This window comes from Lacerta agilis, chromosome 10 (genome assembly GCF_009819535.1).
Source record: "Lacerta agilis isolate rLacAgi1 chromosome 10, rLacAgi1.pri, whole genome shotgun sequence".
In the NCBI taxonomy this organism is placed as follows: domain Eukaryota; kingdom Metazoa; phylum Chordata; class Lepidosauria; order Squamata; family Lacertidae; genus Lacerta; species Lacerta agilis.
In genome coordinates this window covers 49,894,369-49,911,196 of record NC_046321.1, presented here as the reverse complement: position 1 = coordinate 49,911,196, position 16,828 = coordinate 49,894,369, and the positions used below count along the sequence as shown (strand labels likewise).

Below are 16,828 nucleotides of genomic sequence, written 5' to 3'. Positions count from 1 at the left end.
TGGTTTCAATGCTGGTGCTACTCTTAGTCCAATTGATGTTTATGGGCACGACTAATTTAGGTGCTGTCTAGACAGCATCTTAAAAAGCAGAAACATTACCTTGCCGACAAAGGTCTGTATAGTTAAAGCTATGGTTTTCCCAGTAGTGATGTATGGAAGTGAGAGCTGGACCATAAAGAAGGCTGATCACCGAAGAATTGATGCCTTTGACTTATGGTGCTGGAGGAGACTCTTGAGAGTCCCATGGACTGCAAGAAGATCAAACCTATCCATTCTGAAGGAAATCAGCCCTGAGTGCCCACTGGAAGGACAGATCCTAAAGCTGAGGCTCCAATACTTTGGCCACCTCATGAGAAGAGAAGACTCCCTGGAAAAGACCCAATGCTGGGAAAGATTGAGAGCACAAGGAGAAGGGGATGGCAGAGGACGAGATGATTGGTCAGTGTTCTCGAAGCTACTAACATGTGTTTGACCAAACTGCGGGAGGCAGTGGAAGACAAAAGTGCCCATGGGGTCACGAAGAGTCGGACACGACTAAACGACTAAACAACTCAGCTACATTAATTGTAATAAGTCTGCTCTGAGTAGGGGTGCTTTTTCCAAGTAAATGTGCTTAACTTCAGGGCAGTCAAAGCAAACCCCATTTTATTCCAGTACTTATGGTGGTGCTGTGATTAAAGTGAATTTAAAATGCGGAACTGCACATGCTCACAGTATTTATTTATTTTCCAATCAGGTTTGGCAAACTTTTTGTGTGTGGAGGTGGTGGTTTGTTTTCCTGTAAAGTATCAGGGCTGTAGAAGCAGTTGTAAAGCATGTAACGGCAACACCGGGAAGAGATATATTAAGTGAGTGCTTCACAGCTGAAGTATTTCACATGGCAGTCTAAAGTGTCCCATCCTACCATTAAGTGTAAGATCTATAATTCCCTAGTTCCACAACTCTTTGGGCTTTGGGTGAAAAGCAGAAATATGGTGACAGGAAGACAGATAATAATAAAAACCTAAGCTGTATATTGTAACATCTAGAAGCCACCCACATTTGGCTTTGTAGGTATATACAACCTATTTTTTTATTTGAATAATGACAGTAGTTTTAAACCACTAAGGAGGGGGTTGTCTACATTCTGTTTCTGTGTTTAAAATGAAATCCTGACATGCACAGTTATTAGACATCTATCTAGCTTGTGTTGCCTCCCCTAATTTTTATTTCAACCTTTTGAAAGTGGCACATTTAGGAATGATTTTTAAATGATGTTAAAAATATACAGTTCTGGAAAATGTGGGAGAGTAAATGGGATTGCAGCTATGATGTACAAAAGCATGGCATAATTAATATGTGATTCTTAAGCATTTTATAAAACAGGGCTCTATCTCCTGGAATGAAAACCTACACTGTATATTCTAAATTTACCAGAAACAGAATTTTCTCATATCAGTTTAGTTCACTATTTTTAATAAAAACTTTATGAATACACAATAAACCTTTTCCATTTAAAACAATCAAGAAAAAGTGTGTGAGAGAATGTATTTATTTATGAGATTCACTTAGCTCTGCAACATAGATTTGTAGATGTGTAAGCAGAAACATTTTAATGTCAAATGGATCCTTATCTAAATTAACCTAAGAACATCCATGAAATGAAATGTTCTGATTTCTTTTTCCCAGCTGCAATCAACTGTGCTCCCTACATGCCTGTTTTGAGGGGCCCTTCAGAATAATATGGGCACAAGGGGGTGCTGGGGAGGGATGGAACACCTTCCACCAGCCAAACCTAGTGTTGAGTGACTTCTCCTTATGCTACACCCCCATGTTCCACCCCACATTGTCCAGGACAGCCTCCAGTCATCCAGAAAGACTTGGTAGGAATCCAGATTAAGTGAACAGGAAACTTTCATTCTGTGAACTTCCTTAACTTATTGCAGGAGCCATGTTACCGTCATGCTTGTAAGAGGCAAAAATATGAAACCGTGTGATGCATGGAGCACATTGTGTCTAATTCTTGACAGAGGGATACTATTTCCAAATTACAAAAACTTGTGTGAATGTTAAAAAGAGGGCCTTCTCAGAAGTGGCGCCCGCCCTGTGGAGCACCCTCCCATCAGATGTCAACAAAACCCCGCCTATTTAGTCCTCAACATTTCCCATGTTTTGCTTGGAGGATCTGCATGGGGCTTCTACTCGTGTTCACCTGAATGTGAGCAGAGCCTTTTACAGTTAAAGGGACCCTGACTGTTAGGTCCAGTCGTGGACAACGCTGGGGTTGTGGCGCTCATCTCGCTTTACTGGCCGAGAGAGCCAGCGTACAGCTTCCGGGTCATGTGGTGAGCATGACTAAGCTGCTTCTAGCGAACCAGAGCAGTGCACAGAAACACCGTTTACTTTCCCGCCGGAGCGGTACCTATTTATCTACTTGCACTTTGACGTGCTTTCTAACTGCTAGGTTGGCAGGAGCATGTCCCAATCACCCCGTCACGGGGATTTGAACCGCCGACCTTCTGATTGGCAAGCCCTAGGCTCTGTGGTTTAGACCACAGTGCCACCCGTGTCTCTTTACACAGTTAGAGAGCCTGATAAAGTAAGGTCCTTGACTACAAAAGGTGTTCTACGTGCATTAAAGGGAACATGGGTAAAAAGCTCCCTTAAGACCTACTCCACTAAACGGAATGTTGTATGACTGAAGAGGTAGGGTCATGCAATGGGGATGTTGAGGGGAGGACTTCCACGTGCCCCCTGCCCCAATCCAGCTCTGCATTTTCAGCCAAGTGCCTGCACACACGTATAATAGTTTGAATCTTTCAAGCAAAAATGTCACTTATGTATCAGTTATGTGAAAGATAGCATTTTAGATCATTTGAGTAAATTCTTCTGATTTAAGGAAGACTCTGGGTGGGATTCTGCATTATAGTAAATTACACAACGAAGCATAGGCACTGGTTCCAAAGGGATGAGGCTCTTTTTTTAAAGGGGGCTGCCCCGCTATTGTTGAGGCCAAAAATGGAGCCGGGCGTGGAACGTTGTCAGGATGATGTGTGACGTTGCACATGCACTGTCAGGATGCCCCCTCAATGTTCTTTGGAAGATGGCGCCTCTGCAGGGAAGTGTAAGAAATGCTGATTTCATCCAAGAAATAAGTTCTTATTGGCATACTTATGGCAAAGTGCTCTTTGTGTGTGGCTTTTTTTGCCATTGATCTCAGCTGCGTTCTTTGAAACAAATGTAATTCTAACCCCTGAGCTATATCAGTAACTGGTTTTAAATGTACTTTGTCTCATAAGACAAACATACAAGATACATGAACAAGTTCTTGCTGACCTATACAGTGCTGACTTTATAATAGGTCATATTTCAAGTACTGTGTGCTTGATAAATAGCCTGCCTCTAAGAGCTCTGTCCTCGGTGCTGAAATCTCTCGTGATGTATGGGCACGTCTGGCTGATAAATTCTAATGTCGGCATGTGTGTGATAGCGATTCATCAGGTTTGTAAAGAGTGTGCTCATTGAAACATACTGAATTCATAAAGATACATATTTTGGATATTATAGAATTACCACTGGGACCCACACACATCCCATTTTGGCCTTTAAAGCTTCTGTGGAAATCTCTTGCAGCTTGCAAGCAATGACTAAAAATGACCCAGAAAGAATTTGTCACAATTTAAGATGAACTTTTAGTAATTAATAACTTGCTTTCAAAGGGGATTTGTTGTTGTTGTTGTGACAGTCAGTGGCAAACCAAACACAGCAGTCTCTGAATAGAAAGAGGACATATAAACACTAAGAAAGCACCGTGATTTGTATAGATAACATTCTTGGTCAACTTCTTATCCAGAATAATTAAAAGTCTAGACAGGTTTTTTGGGTTGTGGAAAAATTGCACACTTCCTAAATAGATTTTTGAAATTTAAAATGTTGAGTAAAAGTATATTTTCAGACTCTTAAGAAATTTGAGTTACTTAATGTTGGGCTTTGTGGCAAATTTTAGTTTTTTAGTGTCCTTCCTTCAAATTATATTTTGACTCTGAAATGTCACATTTTCACATCCTAATTTGAATGAATCGTCAATCTCAAAGAGTAGGTCCTGCTATCTTTCCAACTTTATTTAAAGCAGGGGTGGGGAGCCTCTACCTTGTAGACCAATCACTAAGTTTCCCTATTTGGTCCATAAGGCTGTTTTGTGCAAGCCATACCTACCTGCCCTACACCTGATGTCATACAGGTAAGGGCAGAGCTTTGTCAAAGCTTTGTTGAGCAGTTTCGAAAACACCTGACAGTCATTTGGTTGATAGGTGCCTTTGAAGCACTAAGCAGGCTTCCTCCCATCTGCATCAGCTGATGAGAAAGGTGACCCTGAGTGTTTTTTCTCTGCTTTGTTTCAGCAGCTGTTTCACTCCAAATGGGTCTTCAGTGAAGTGGCTGGTGAAATGAAGATGGGAACATCTTACTTTTAGCAGTGATATGTTGCTTGCTAGTACTTTGAAGCCCCGGCTTTGAGACTTCAAAGCACCAAATCCTTTGATGTCATTTATGAAGATAGGTGATTGACAGATGGCCAACCTGTCAATTTTTCACCTGCAAGGCACATTCTGATAAGAATCTTGCCCATTGAGCCAAAAGGCTCCCCTCCACCAATATAGAGCCTTGCTAAGACACAAGGCCAGAATTGGGGACCAGTTTTTTCATTCATTTATAACATAGGTCCCCTGTCTTTCTGCCATGATGATAAATAAGGGAGTGTATATTGGGGTCCAGGCACTGACCATACTCAGAGCTATTTAAACTTCAGCCAGTGTGTAGCATCATATTGTCATCAGACCATATCTTTGACTGCATCCAAAGGGGATGCTGCTGACACCCAAACCACCCTCAGCCTTATTGACTGAGTTGTCTGCTGATGATTTGGAAAATCCATGAGGCAGCATTGCATACTTTTAACCTATAAAGTCTCTCTTTCCTCTTTCTGCTTTTGAATCTCAGCTACTCACCTTCGTCTAAGGACAAAGCTTCTGGCATTCTACTCATCTCTATACCTTCCTGTTCAATGCCGGCTCAAAAACTTTTTTTTCTGCATAACCCAAATGGTGCCCTCACCATTCAGAAGTCAATTCATGCCTCCATTTATCTATGTCTCCCTTATGGTGCCACCTGAAGCAGGCCACTTCACCCTGCTGTTTGTGCAGAGCTGGCCATGTTATGTTCCCTGCATATTAGCTATTTCTGTTATTGATGATTTAATCTCGATTGATTTTAGAATTGTTGTTGTTGATGTTGTTAGTCCTGAACACTGCAAACACACCAGAAAAGCAAATAAATGTTTTCAATATACCAAGCTTTGACATATACTCAAATGTGCATACTCAGGCAGGCTGAGTTAGCTAGAATTCTTCATTTGATTTGAATGGAGTCAGGGCAAATCACAGAATCTAATCTGGTTGGTTTCTTTGAGACATGCAGTTTGAAGGCATGATACATCTAGAGAAAAGATTCATTGCTAACAATAGTTACTTCTTGAATGGTTTACAATAAAACCCTGATGGATCACACCAAAGTCCCGTCTAGTTCAAAATCCAGTTTCCCATTCTGACCAACTAGCTCCCTCTGGGAATAATATCAGCAGGTCACAACATTCTATTAATTTTTAATCCAAATACTCTTTCAGTTCAAGTGGTGTGGCCCAATTAAGTAAATGCATATGTTCACAAACCTCATCTTGTTTCAGTTTTCTACTCAATAATAGCTAGTCTGTAAAATAGGAATAATAATGATAATGGCTTGTATGAAAATGGATCCATGGCTTTGGGACACTCAATTGTTTTAAAATATACAGAAATGATTATAGTACTATGATTTTGACTAGAAACTGCTGAGCGCTTCATAGATTACAAATTAAATACAACTCCAATAAGATTTTTTGCTGTTTTGTTTTGTTCTTTTTAAAAACAAAACAAAACACAACACAACATAGTGGAAAACCTTTCCTAAACCATTGTGTGAATACTTCAGAAAGTGATTTATTGTGTCCTTTATTGCAGCTACACAGCCTGAAATATATTGATGCAATCAGGCCTGCAAGTTTGTGTGTATTTACTGGATATTAAAATGTTGGTGTTGCACAGCATGTTCCAGTAAATCCCAAAAAGAACTTATTTAGAAAGAAAGAAGTCCAAAATATTTTGATTGTACTCAAAAATGTATTTTTTTTCCTCATAAAAAAAGTTTCACATACTCACTGGTTCTACTCTACAGAATTTGTCCAATTCATCACACCACGGGTCAATTCTAGTTCACTGCAAAAACTCGTGGCTAAATGTGTGTCATATAACACAGGAGGAGGGTATTACTCAATTCCACTATTTCTACATTTAATTAAAAAAACAACAAATACATAATTTTTTCTCCTCTACTTGTACTGTATAGACAGCATTGAGTGCCTCTTAGATTGTAAGAAGTCACACTATAAAGTCCTAGAAAACAATTTGGTTGGCACAGAATTCTTCAAAGACAGGTGTTTGTTTTAAAAAAATACCACACCGGCAAATATTTGTATTTGTAACTATCACCATCTGCTAAGTCCAAGGTTTTGATTTTTGTAGAGGGATACTTTTTATTTTTGCTTTTTTATTGAGCACAATTATTTAGTCTTGTGCACCCCAGTTTAGCACACTAGTACAGTAACATTGGTATCTCATGACATATTAGCTGGAATGCCTATGACTGTTGCTTGGACTTCGAGCGCTGTGCTTTTTTCTTTGTTAGTATCCCAAAGACTGATTAGAGGAGGGTAAAGCTCACTGAAGGAAAAGGATTGTTTCTTCAGGTAATTCCTGAAGTAGCTGTGTCCTGCATCACAGTTCATTTCATGAGAGATGCAGCTGAAGAGAGAAACCACGCAAAAGAATCCCAAAAGTGTAGCAAGACAGACAAACAATGTAGTGATGTTGCTCTTATCATAATTTGCCATTGCCGGATCCAACCCTTTTGTTGCAATGTTGACGCACTGTCTTGCATTCTGTAACTGGACAGTGGGGATGTCCATACAAATTGTATATTCTGTGGACGGGGTTAGATGTGTAAAATTATAGATTTTTATATGGGATGGTATTCGAGCGCTTTGAGAAGCCAGAGAATTTCCATCTTTTGGAAAGGCAGTCCATCTAATGGCAGATTTCACTATTTTGGAAGTTGCTTTCCAGGACAGAAGTACAGAATTAGATCTCACATCTTCAACCTTAATAGACAAAGACTTATGGTTATCCTGGGGAAAAGAACCATCCACATTAATCATAATGGATTTTAAATCTGCCCCGACCAAATTAGTTGCTATGCATGTGTATAAGCCACTTTCTTTTTGTGTTATATCACTGATATCTAGCGTTCCTTCTGAATGTACGTAATATTTAAGAGAAACAGTGTTGGGCAAAAGTTTATGTCCTGATGGAGTTATCCAGTATACTTCAGGTTCTGGTTCTGCTGTTGCTCTGCAATGTAAAGAAATGTAGCTGCCTGATTCTAAATTTATGCTGGAAGGAAAACTTTCTGGGGCTATCAGTGGAAGGCAGATTTCCATCATTTCTCTAAAATGAACCTTCCTCACATTCTGGCCCTGAAATTCAGGAGGATCTACACAAAATAATGATTCCGGCTCCATGAACCTAATGCTAGTTTTATTCATATTAATCCATCGGATGACGCAGTCACACCGGATTGGGTTGCTGTGTATGCTGATTTCCTTGAGATTAGGCAAAGATTCAATTGTACTACGGTACAGGGCACTGAGTGCATTGCTGTTGAGCATGAGTGATTCCAGTCGGGGAAGCCGATAGAATGCATTTGGGTGTATGTATGACAGTCTGGGGTTATTCGTAGCTTCTATTTTTCTCAAGTCTGGCAAATTGTCAACTGCCAGGTTATCAATAGATATTAGTTCAGGCATGTTATTAATTCCCAATTCTTTGAGGTGTATCATATTGCTAAAATCTCCTCTTCGTATTCTGTTAATGGGGTTCTTGTTTAAATCTAAAAATTTAAGGTTAGTAGCCTTTTGAAGAGCAGTGTGGGGCACTTTTACTAATCTGTTGTCATAGAAAGAGATGCTTTCTAAATTGTCAAGGCCAGCCAAGGCATTATCTGGTATTTCTGTGAGATTTATGCCTGCTAAAACCAGGCTCCGCAGATTGATAAGGGGCTTAAAGTTCATATCTTCGATTCTGATAATTGGGTTTTCTCCAATCATAAGAATCTCCAGATTAGGAATAGCTTCAAACCACTTACTGTTGATCACTTGCAGACTATTGGAATTGAGATGAAGTCTAAGAAGATTATAAAGACCTGTGAAGGCTCCTGGTGCAATTGTGGAAAGCAGGTTGTGATTAATGTAGAGCTCTTGGAGATTGTTCAGCCCAGTGAGACATTCGTCTGGCAACTCTGTAAGTTTGTTTTCTTCCAGATACACTGAAAGAAGTTGGGGTATCTTCCGAAGTTCAATATTGGCCACTGATGATAAACTGTTCTGAGACAAATCCAAACCAGTAAGGTTTACTGGGAAGTCTGCTGGGTATTCAATTTTTTTAATGTTGTTTGCCTGTAGAAGTAGAACCTGTGTGTCAGCAGGCAACTGGGTTGGGAAAGTTGAGAGACCTACATCATTGCAGTCCACTGTAGAAGCTTCCATGTATATGGATCTTGGAGTGAACCACGGTCTTATATCACATGTACATGACTGTGGGCAGTCTGCTTTTTTATCTACAGCTTGAACTAGCACAGTGATAGTTAGGCCAAGTAAAAAGTGAATTTTGAATGGCATGTCCTTCATTTTAGCTCACTGTTCCAGAAAAGTAATTGGCCCTTAAGGATTGGACAATTACAGTTTTTTAAGTTCAATAGGAGATGGTCATTTAAGAAGACAAACACTTGCATTTGTCAAATGACGCATGCTGCAGAAGCACAACAACCCTCTCTTTCTTGGAAATATGTGGCTCCTTTGCAGTCACTTTGTCCAGTTAAGAGAGGCATATTTGGGGAACAATAAATATTGAGTTGTATTTGAAATATGTGGTCCACCCAGGAGGTCGTCAAAAAGGAAGCAGAACAATCATATAGTAGTGTTAAGTTTAGATTCCATGATGTCTTCCTTGTTGTTGTTGTTGTTGTTGTTGTTGTTGAAAAGAGACCTTCAATATAAAGAGAGAGAAAACAATTAGTACTGGTACTTGCTACTATTAAACAATATAAGCAGAAATGTTTTTAGGTAAAAACATACTGTGTTGCTTACTGCAGGTGATATTTAAACAACCTGGCAGACAGATCCTAAAAATCTTTATTGTCTAAAATGCTGGCATCTGGACACAGAATACCAATGTAGTAGGGGTTTATGGGGGGATCACTAAGTATTCAGAAATTTAAGCATTTGCATGTTGATACAATTAGCACAGCAATATGTCTAATAGTACATGTGTCTGCTTAAAGGTAAGCCACATTGAATTCAATGGAACTTACATATAGGACTGCAGGTTTCAATTTACAGCTGAACTTAAATCCACTGTGTGTGAATGTAAATGAACAAGTTCTTCTATCTGCACTGGTTCTGCCCTCTCCTCCCACTGTTGATGTGGCACCTACCGAACCAATGTTGGTTCATGTGTCACCATCATCTGTAGTGAGATCGACATCTACTAATGTGTGTACATTTTTGGGATCATGACCAATATGTTTGCCAGCATGAGTACAATAAGAATTTAAATCACTGTAGAAGTTTACATGTGATTAAACATAATAGCAACTCAGTTATTTCCAGAAGGCTGGCAGGGTTGGTCTGTTACAGCAATATCGGCAGCAAGTCTTGTGGCACATTGCTTGGCGCACAATATTTTCAATAAACAAACAATATGGTAGGCAATACATGACCGACAGATCGAGTTGCATTCTACCGGTATCTTGCACTGTTTTCCTTTTGTTTCACTGTTTTCCTTTTGTTTCATAATTCACACTGGTAGTTTTGTTTGCGAACTTGTATGATAAGGCCAATGGTTCATTGACATTGATAAATGTATTTTGAGATGTTGCTGGTAAAAGATAGCAAACACTGCATCCCTGGCAAGGATGTCTTCCAAGATGTAAAGCATAGAATAGTCTGAACTAACATCTGATTTGGCTCCTTCCTTCCCTTCATTTGCTGGCATTGAATGCTAATCTCCAAGACTGACTTGCAACTTTTAGACAACTAGTGACAAACATTATCTGAAATAAACACTGCTGGTGTCAGCAGGAGAGGCATAGTATGTTTCTCAGAGCCATCTATGTTTCCTTTTTTAAAACATATTTTATATTCTGTTTACATCTGTTCAGTGCCACATAATTGTATTTTGCTCTTTTCTGTTCCTTTATGGACACACTTGTACATACATGTGTGCACATGCTACATACATAAACAGTGGAGATATCCTTAGCCATTTTTATTAGGTATGCGTGTTTCTACACACACACACAAACACACACACACACACACACACACACACACACACACACACTACTCCATAGTACTGAAGGCGGTTAAATAAATGACTTCAGTAATCCCTGCAACAATCCGTTAAAGTAGGTCACAATTATCCCTGTACAGCGCTGGGGCTGAGGCTGTGAGATAATGGCTTGCTTAAGGCCATGTAGTGCCTGAGACAAGTTTTGGACCAGGGATGCTTTGAGCCACAACTTAATAAGGAACTTAAGCAAGATCCTTAGACCAACATCCTCCAGCTTCTTGCTCCATTGATCTCTCTGACTTCAGTGGGACTACTTTTGAGCAAGCAATTTGACGATTGTAGTCAAATGGCTTGGGGGCTTTGCATCCCAGTTCTGCCGCTTTCTAGCTACACAGGGATTTCAGAAACAGTTTTGAAACTGCTCTGGGCATTGGGGAGGCAAATGACAAATTATTGGCACTATCCTTTAAGCATCTGCAGTAGACTTTCCAAAGCCTATTTCTATCGTCGGTTGTTCTCTTCCACTTGAAATGCTGCAGAAACCTTCAAAAGAGGTTTGATTTGCCATGGTATTGGTGCCATAGCCAATGGCTGCACTGCAATTTGTTTAGCTGTGTTTATGAAGCTTTTGTCCTACCCTTCTTCCAAGATGCTCAGGGCAGCAGATATGATCCTCCCCAATAACTAATCCTCAAAGTAACCTACTGGGGTAAGTTGGGCTGAAAAATAATGGCTGGCTGAAGGTTATTCACTGAGCTTCATGACTAAGTAGCAATTTGAACCCTGCTGTAATGCCTCCAAACCTGTAATATTGGGTGATATCAAGTGGTGTCGGTCCACTCGCACAATGAACTTCTGCTTGTGCATTGGGGCTTCCTTTCCCCGCTATAACCCCTACACATGCACGCACGCGCGCACACACACACCCACCCACCCACGCACACCCCACACCCCCTTTGTATGTAGGTGTAAAGCTTTCTAACTTGCAGTGTCTTAATGTATATAAATAAAATCAACAGACAACGTGTGAGCTAAACATGTCAGTGAAACACTATGTTGTTTTGAGGTTTTCTAATGCATTTTTTGTGGCAAGGGGCCAATATATATGCAATGCAAAGTAGCACTGGTACAGAATAACATAATCAAAATATGATCTGTTCCATGAAATTAGGTACTCTTCAGGCTTGCAGAGAAAAGAACATTTGCACAAATGGTTAGTTAATAAAACTCTGGCATTAGCTTCACAAGCTGAATTACCTACCGCCTTGCTGTCCCTATTGTTGGATGTGCTGCTGGTGACAAAAGACTTAAAAATGGGCCTCTTTTCTGTATTAAAGATCTGGTGGGGGGAAATCTTCTTGGATGCTAGTGCAGTAGTTTAGATGAATTATAAATACGAAGTTAGCACTACAGAAAGATCTTAGGCAAAGGCAAGACTTCTTCTATTAGGGTCAGTGTTACCTTTCAAGTTTATCCTTGCTGATGCCTTCAGGTAAACTTCATTATTGGTTCTATCAGATTTGATCTAAAGAAAAGAAAGTTACTAAGCAATGAACTCAAGTAACCTCGTTATTTTACAGTAGGACTGGATACTCTCTTAGTATTGGCTTATTTGTAACATTGCAGAGCATCAGCTTACAATCTCTTGCCCAAAGTAAGGGGAGAGAAAATTGTGGTGTTAGGAAAGTGAGAATCTTTGGTGATTAACATGCTTCATATCCATTGGAGAACAGGAAATTTCCATTTGGAGCTAGTTGCAGGCAGAATTACATACCATATGTAGTCAGATATGGAATCGTGTGTATAAATAGAATTATATGAAGTGCTTTGATGCGGGGATTCTTTGCTGGAGCCTCCTGCGTGCAGGACTAGGTCAACGGCACACGGGATTCCAGTTGCCGGGGATCTGCGGCCAGCGCCTCACATGCGTTCCTGCACGGGCGCCGGCCAAGCCTGCGAACGGGACGGCCGATAATTCCGGAGCTTAAACTCACACCGAGCCATTGTCCGCCAGGCTAAATCTGAAGGGTGCGTGAGTAGTTCGGATAAAAAAGTGCCTTGTAAAAGTACCTGCGAGCACTTGCGACCTCCTAAGTTGTTCCCTTAAGTAACGTACCCAAATAAAAGGTGGCCAAAACTACGGCCAGGCAAAAGCGCCAATAGACTACGAAAAATTAAATTAAGATGAAATAAAGACGGACAACCACTGTTTCTTTTGATGGCTTTGGCTGACCCGCATAGGCTATTACTTTTCTCTAAGCCTCAACTGTTCTAACACTACCTAGGCTAGCTGACTCTGAACCGCCAATTCTTCCGCAAGTTCTAGGCTAACTAAAACTAAAGCTAGCTAAGCCTAAACCGCCAATTCTTCCGCAATGCTAACCTCTCTACCTTGTGCACGCACTTCCAACCCAACCAACCCGTTCCCCAAAACCCCAACTATCTACATCTGAATCATCCAAACCCTAACTCTGACTGTCCGCCTAAAACGGGGAGCCGCAGCCTTTTATTGACAACGAACAAGCAACGTCATGATCAATACTATTACCAATCAGAACGCTGTTGCTGCCCTTAAAAAAGTCGGGAAGCAGATTAACTGATCATTAACAAGTTCAAACCTTTGGAACCAAAAAGTCCAAGCGGAGGGATCTCAGTTGACAAAATGCTTTGACTATTTGTATAATTACTTGCCACGAATATATCTAATTCTCAGTCTAAACTAGTGTCCATCACCACATTGTATGCATTATTCATTGTGTAAAGAATGATTCCTTGAAGGCACTGCCAATAAATTTCATAGGTGGCCCTCAGTTCCATTATTAATAAGAATCAAGATTCTGGTGTTTAAATATGTGTTATTTTTGTCTGAAATAAGCAGAATAACAAGCAGCCTCATGCTTTGCATATATACTTGAAACAATATTGAAATGATTATTTAGCCATTGTATGACGTGTTGGTAATGGAAAAGGACTTTTTGGAGATCATTTTGGCATTGCACATAGCTACTTCTCTTCTTTCTTTGTGGTGGGAACAAAGATCCACAAAGTCTTCCATTGATTACCATTTTTTGTCTGAACCAGGTTACTATGGTAACAGCTTTGGAACAAGCCAGGTTATTAGGGCAACTTCAAACCATGGTTTAATATCCTGCTTTATTTCAAAGCTTTTAACCTTAGTTTTCTGGTTCAAGCAAAATGGGAAACAGTGGTTAATGGAGGAACTTCATGGTTTGTTTACTTGTGCATATGAAGAGAGGAACAAAGAAGTTGTGTGTTTGGCCAAAAAGGTTTGCTGTCAGTGTGTCAAGAGCATACTATCCTCTCACTCGACCTGAAGACACTTAAAAGGAAATGCTAGTGACCTGTATATCCAAGACCAGGCACTCTACTACGGATCTAATGGTGATTCAGAACTAGCATTTTCTTAATACAAAACTTCTAGGCACCAGAGTGTAGAATATGCAACAACTTCCTATCTAGCTACCACCTAAACTGGAGGTATAACATTTTGTGTGTGTTATACAGCGGACGCTCGGGTTGTGAACGCGATCCGTGCGGGAGGTGCTTTTGCAACCCGCAGCATTCACAACCCGCGCCGCTGTGTCTGCGCATGTGTGCGGCGCAATTCGGCGCTTCTGCGCATGCGCAAAGCACGCTTCTGTGCATGCGCAAGCGCCAAAACCCAGAAATGACCCGTTCCGGTACTTCTGGGTTAGGCGCAACCCGCAGTGAGCGCAACCCAAGGTATGACTGTACTAAGAAAGAAATCCACAGTTGTCACAAATGTAACAATATTAGCACACCTCCACCCCCTTGACACATGTGTGATTATTTTGTAACCTGAAACATATAGTGCACTTAAGTGTGAGACCCCAACAACATTTCACTGCTGAAGATGAAACTTGGCTGAACTTAAATTTATATTTTGCATTTAATTTTGCAGGGTGTGTGTGTGGCAAATTTCATTCCTCTTTCCAAGGTGCAAATACCAGAATGAAATTTTGATAGTGTGGGTGTTTCATTTATTAATGAGTGAGACATCTTACACACATCTCCTAATGTTCAGTAAAAGTGTTGAGTTTATATACCGGAGGAACATATATGTCTTAGTGTAGACTGCAGACTTTCTTGTTAAAAGCTAATTTGCCTCTGGCAAAAGAGCTCTGTGCTTCTGCTACCTGCCAGCTGCAACTGGCATGCTGAGAAATGATCAAGCTGCTCTTTTCCTTCCTGTTTGGCATTTAAGACATTTCTAGCTTAATATACAGAGTTATTCAGTATACAGATGACTTTATACTAAAGTAGATGGATTGTACTACTCTATTAACTTTACAAACACAAAGCGCACATAAGCACAAACTCTTGCAGGGTTTAATTTCTTTATCGTCTGTAGCAGCGAATTGGGGAGCCTTGGGGAGGGGGGTTAGGACTGCTTTCCTTGCAGGGATAATCTGTTAGAGGACACATGCTGGCATTTGTGCTGGACCAGTGACAAAATCAGGCACAGCCAGAGCTCTTTTTCCTTTTCTGCTACCTCTTTTCTCTTACACCCCCCCCCCAATTGTACCCCTTTCCCCATTTTTCTGTTTGACACCCACCTGAAATAAGGCTGAGGGCTGCAAGTTGCTCACTTCTGCTCTAGCATGACCAAGAAATTGAACTGAAATCCGGAAGTTGTGCCCTGGGTTGGCTCTTAATAGTTTGGTCTTATTTCATGTCTATGTGACAAAGTAAGTGGGTTGCAGTCTGGGTCACAGTTCTGTTAGGGTAAAAGTTTCCGTTTGCCACAAGCACTAAGGTCGCCATTATTTGGGGCAAAGGATGGGTTTTGCATTGCAAAATATGTGTCTTCCTTCTGCCTCCGTTCCCATCCATTATAATGATAGCTGGCTTCAGTACTACTTAAACATTAAAGAACAAACTCACTAGATCTCTTTATGTGCCATATATCTTAAGAAAACAAAAGCTTGCTAGAATTAGGCACTTAATATGTTTGTATTTCTGCATTTCTGCTATAGCTGGAAACCTTACTTCGGAAGTGTTTTATTTGCAGCTGTTCAAGGTTGTGTTCTGTAAAGGCCAACTGCGGAAATATTTGCTTGTTATATCAAGCTTTTGTTAGGAACTAAGCAAAATTAACACAAAATTAATAAAGACACGTGAAAAGTAAAGCAGGTCATTTCAGAAACATATTGGTTATCAGAAAACAGACATTAAATCTTACTTTCCTCACAGCTGTTTTCCTCCGTGAACTGAATATCTTTGTTGGAAGGTGTGCAGTCTGGTTATATGCATATATATTGGGATTGAAGGGCCATTGGGAGGGAGAAATTCAGCTCACATTTTAATGCAAACCCAAAAAATAAAGTACTCTGATAAATGGTAGAAAGTAGTAGCTTGATAGAACAAGCACAAGCCATGCTGAGATGGAAAAACCAAGAGTTCACACCAGTGGTTCTTCAGACTATTCTGTCTTAAACATCTAGTATAACTATGTTATTTTTCTCAACATCAGTATCAGTATGTTGCTTTTTGTAAGCATCATTAAAAATAATTTGCAGCTGTAATATTACCATGTTGAAATGCATCCTTTGTTAACTATGACAGCAACATTGGCTGCTATAAAAAAAATAAAATCCCAGATACGTTCTGGACTCTCGAACAGTGTGACCCTTTGCAGACTAATTATCTCTCTTGTAGACAATGATTGGTATGCCTTAATTAGGCATGTGCCTCTTGCTGTCACTGATGACTCATGCCTTGGTTCTCAAGGGATGTGAGGATCTCTTATTTGAGCTGGAATGGATAAAAAGAGGACACTGTTTTTAATCTTTGGAGCTAAGAACCAGTTAGATTGGGCAGAAAGGAATTCAATCATAAGGCATTAGAAAACTCTTCCCACCCACTCCATTTAGTGTCAGAAAGCTTTATTTAAAAAACGTTGCAGTCTGAATGTAACATCCCCTGCTGCTAATGAGAAAAGCAGTTCTTCTCACATTGGCCCATTTAGAGGTAGTGAGGAGTCCCAAAACACAGCTGTATTTACACAGCTACCTCTCAAAGAAAACTCAGCTAAAAAAGGCATTCCATAATTTATGTTACTTAAGGCATAGCTGTCAACTTTCGGATTTCAAAATAAGGGATCAGCAGCCTCACCTATGATAGTCATGTGGCAGTGGTGGGCGGGGGCCAGAAGCAAAAGTGGGCGGAGCCAATGGGAAAATATGCCGAGGCTCCACTCTGGGCGCAGCAGACCACGGCCACCAGGACCGGAGCGGAGAAGACGCCGAAGATCCTGCCTCACCCCAAGCCCCACATCCCTCCACTCCAGGCTCGCTTCCCGCCGCCGCCGC

The 16,828-nt window shown here is 40.6% G+C and overlaps 2 protein-coding genes across 3 annotated transcripts in view; one reads left to right on the top strand and one right to left on the bottom strand.

The window, feature by feature from the left end:
* IMMP2L (inner mitochondrial membrane peptidase subunit 2) overlaps window positions 1–16,828 on the top strand; it is a 448,622-nt gene that overhangs the window by 145,159 nt on the left and 286,635 nt on the right. The window lies entirely within an intron of this gene.
* Window positions 6,172–9,149, bottom strand: LRRN3 (leucine rich repeat neuronal 3). Its single transcript, XM_033163444.1, has one exon. It carries the CDS (start codon window positions 8,810–8,812, stop codon window positions 6,686–6,688), a length of 2,127 nt encoding a protein of 708 aa, XP_033019335.1. The 5' UTR covers window positions 8,813–9,149; the 3' UTR covers window positions 6,172–6,685.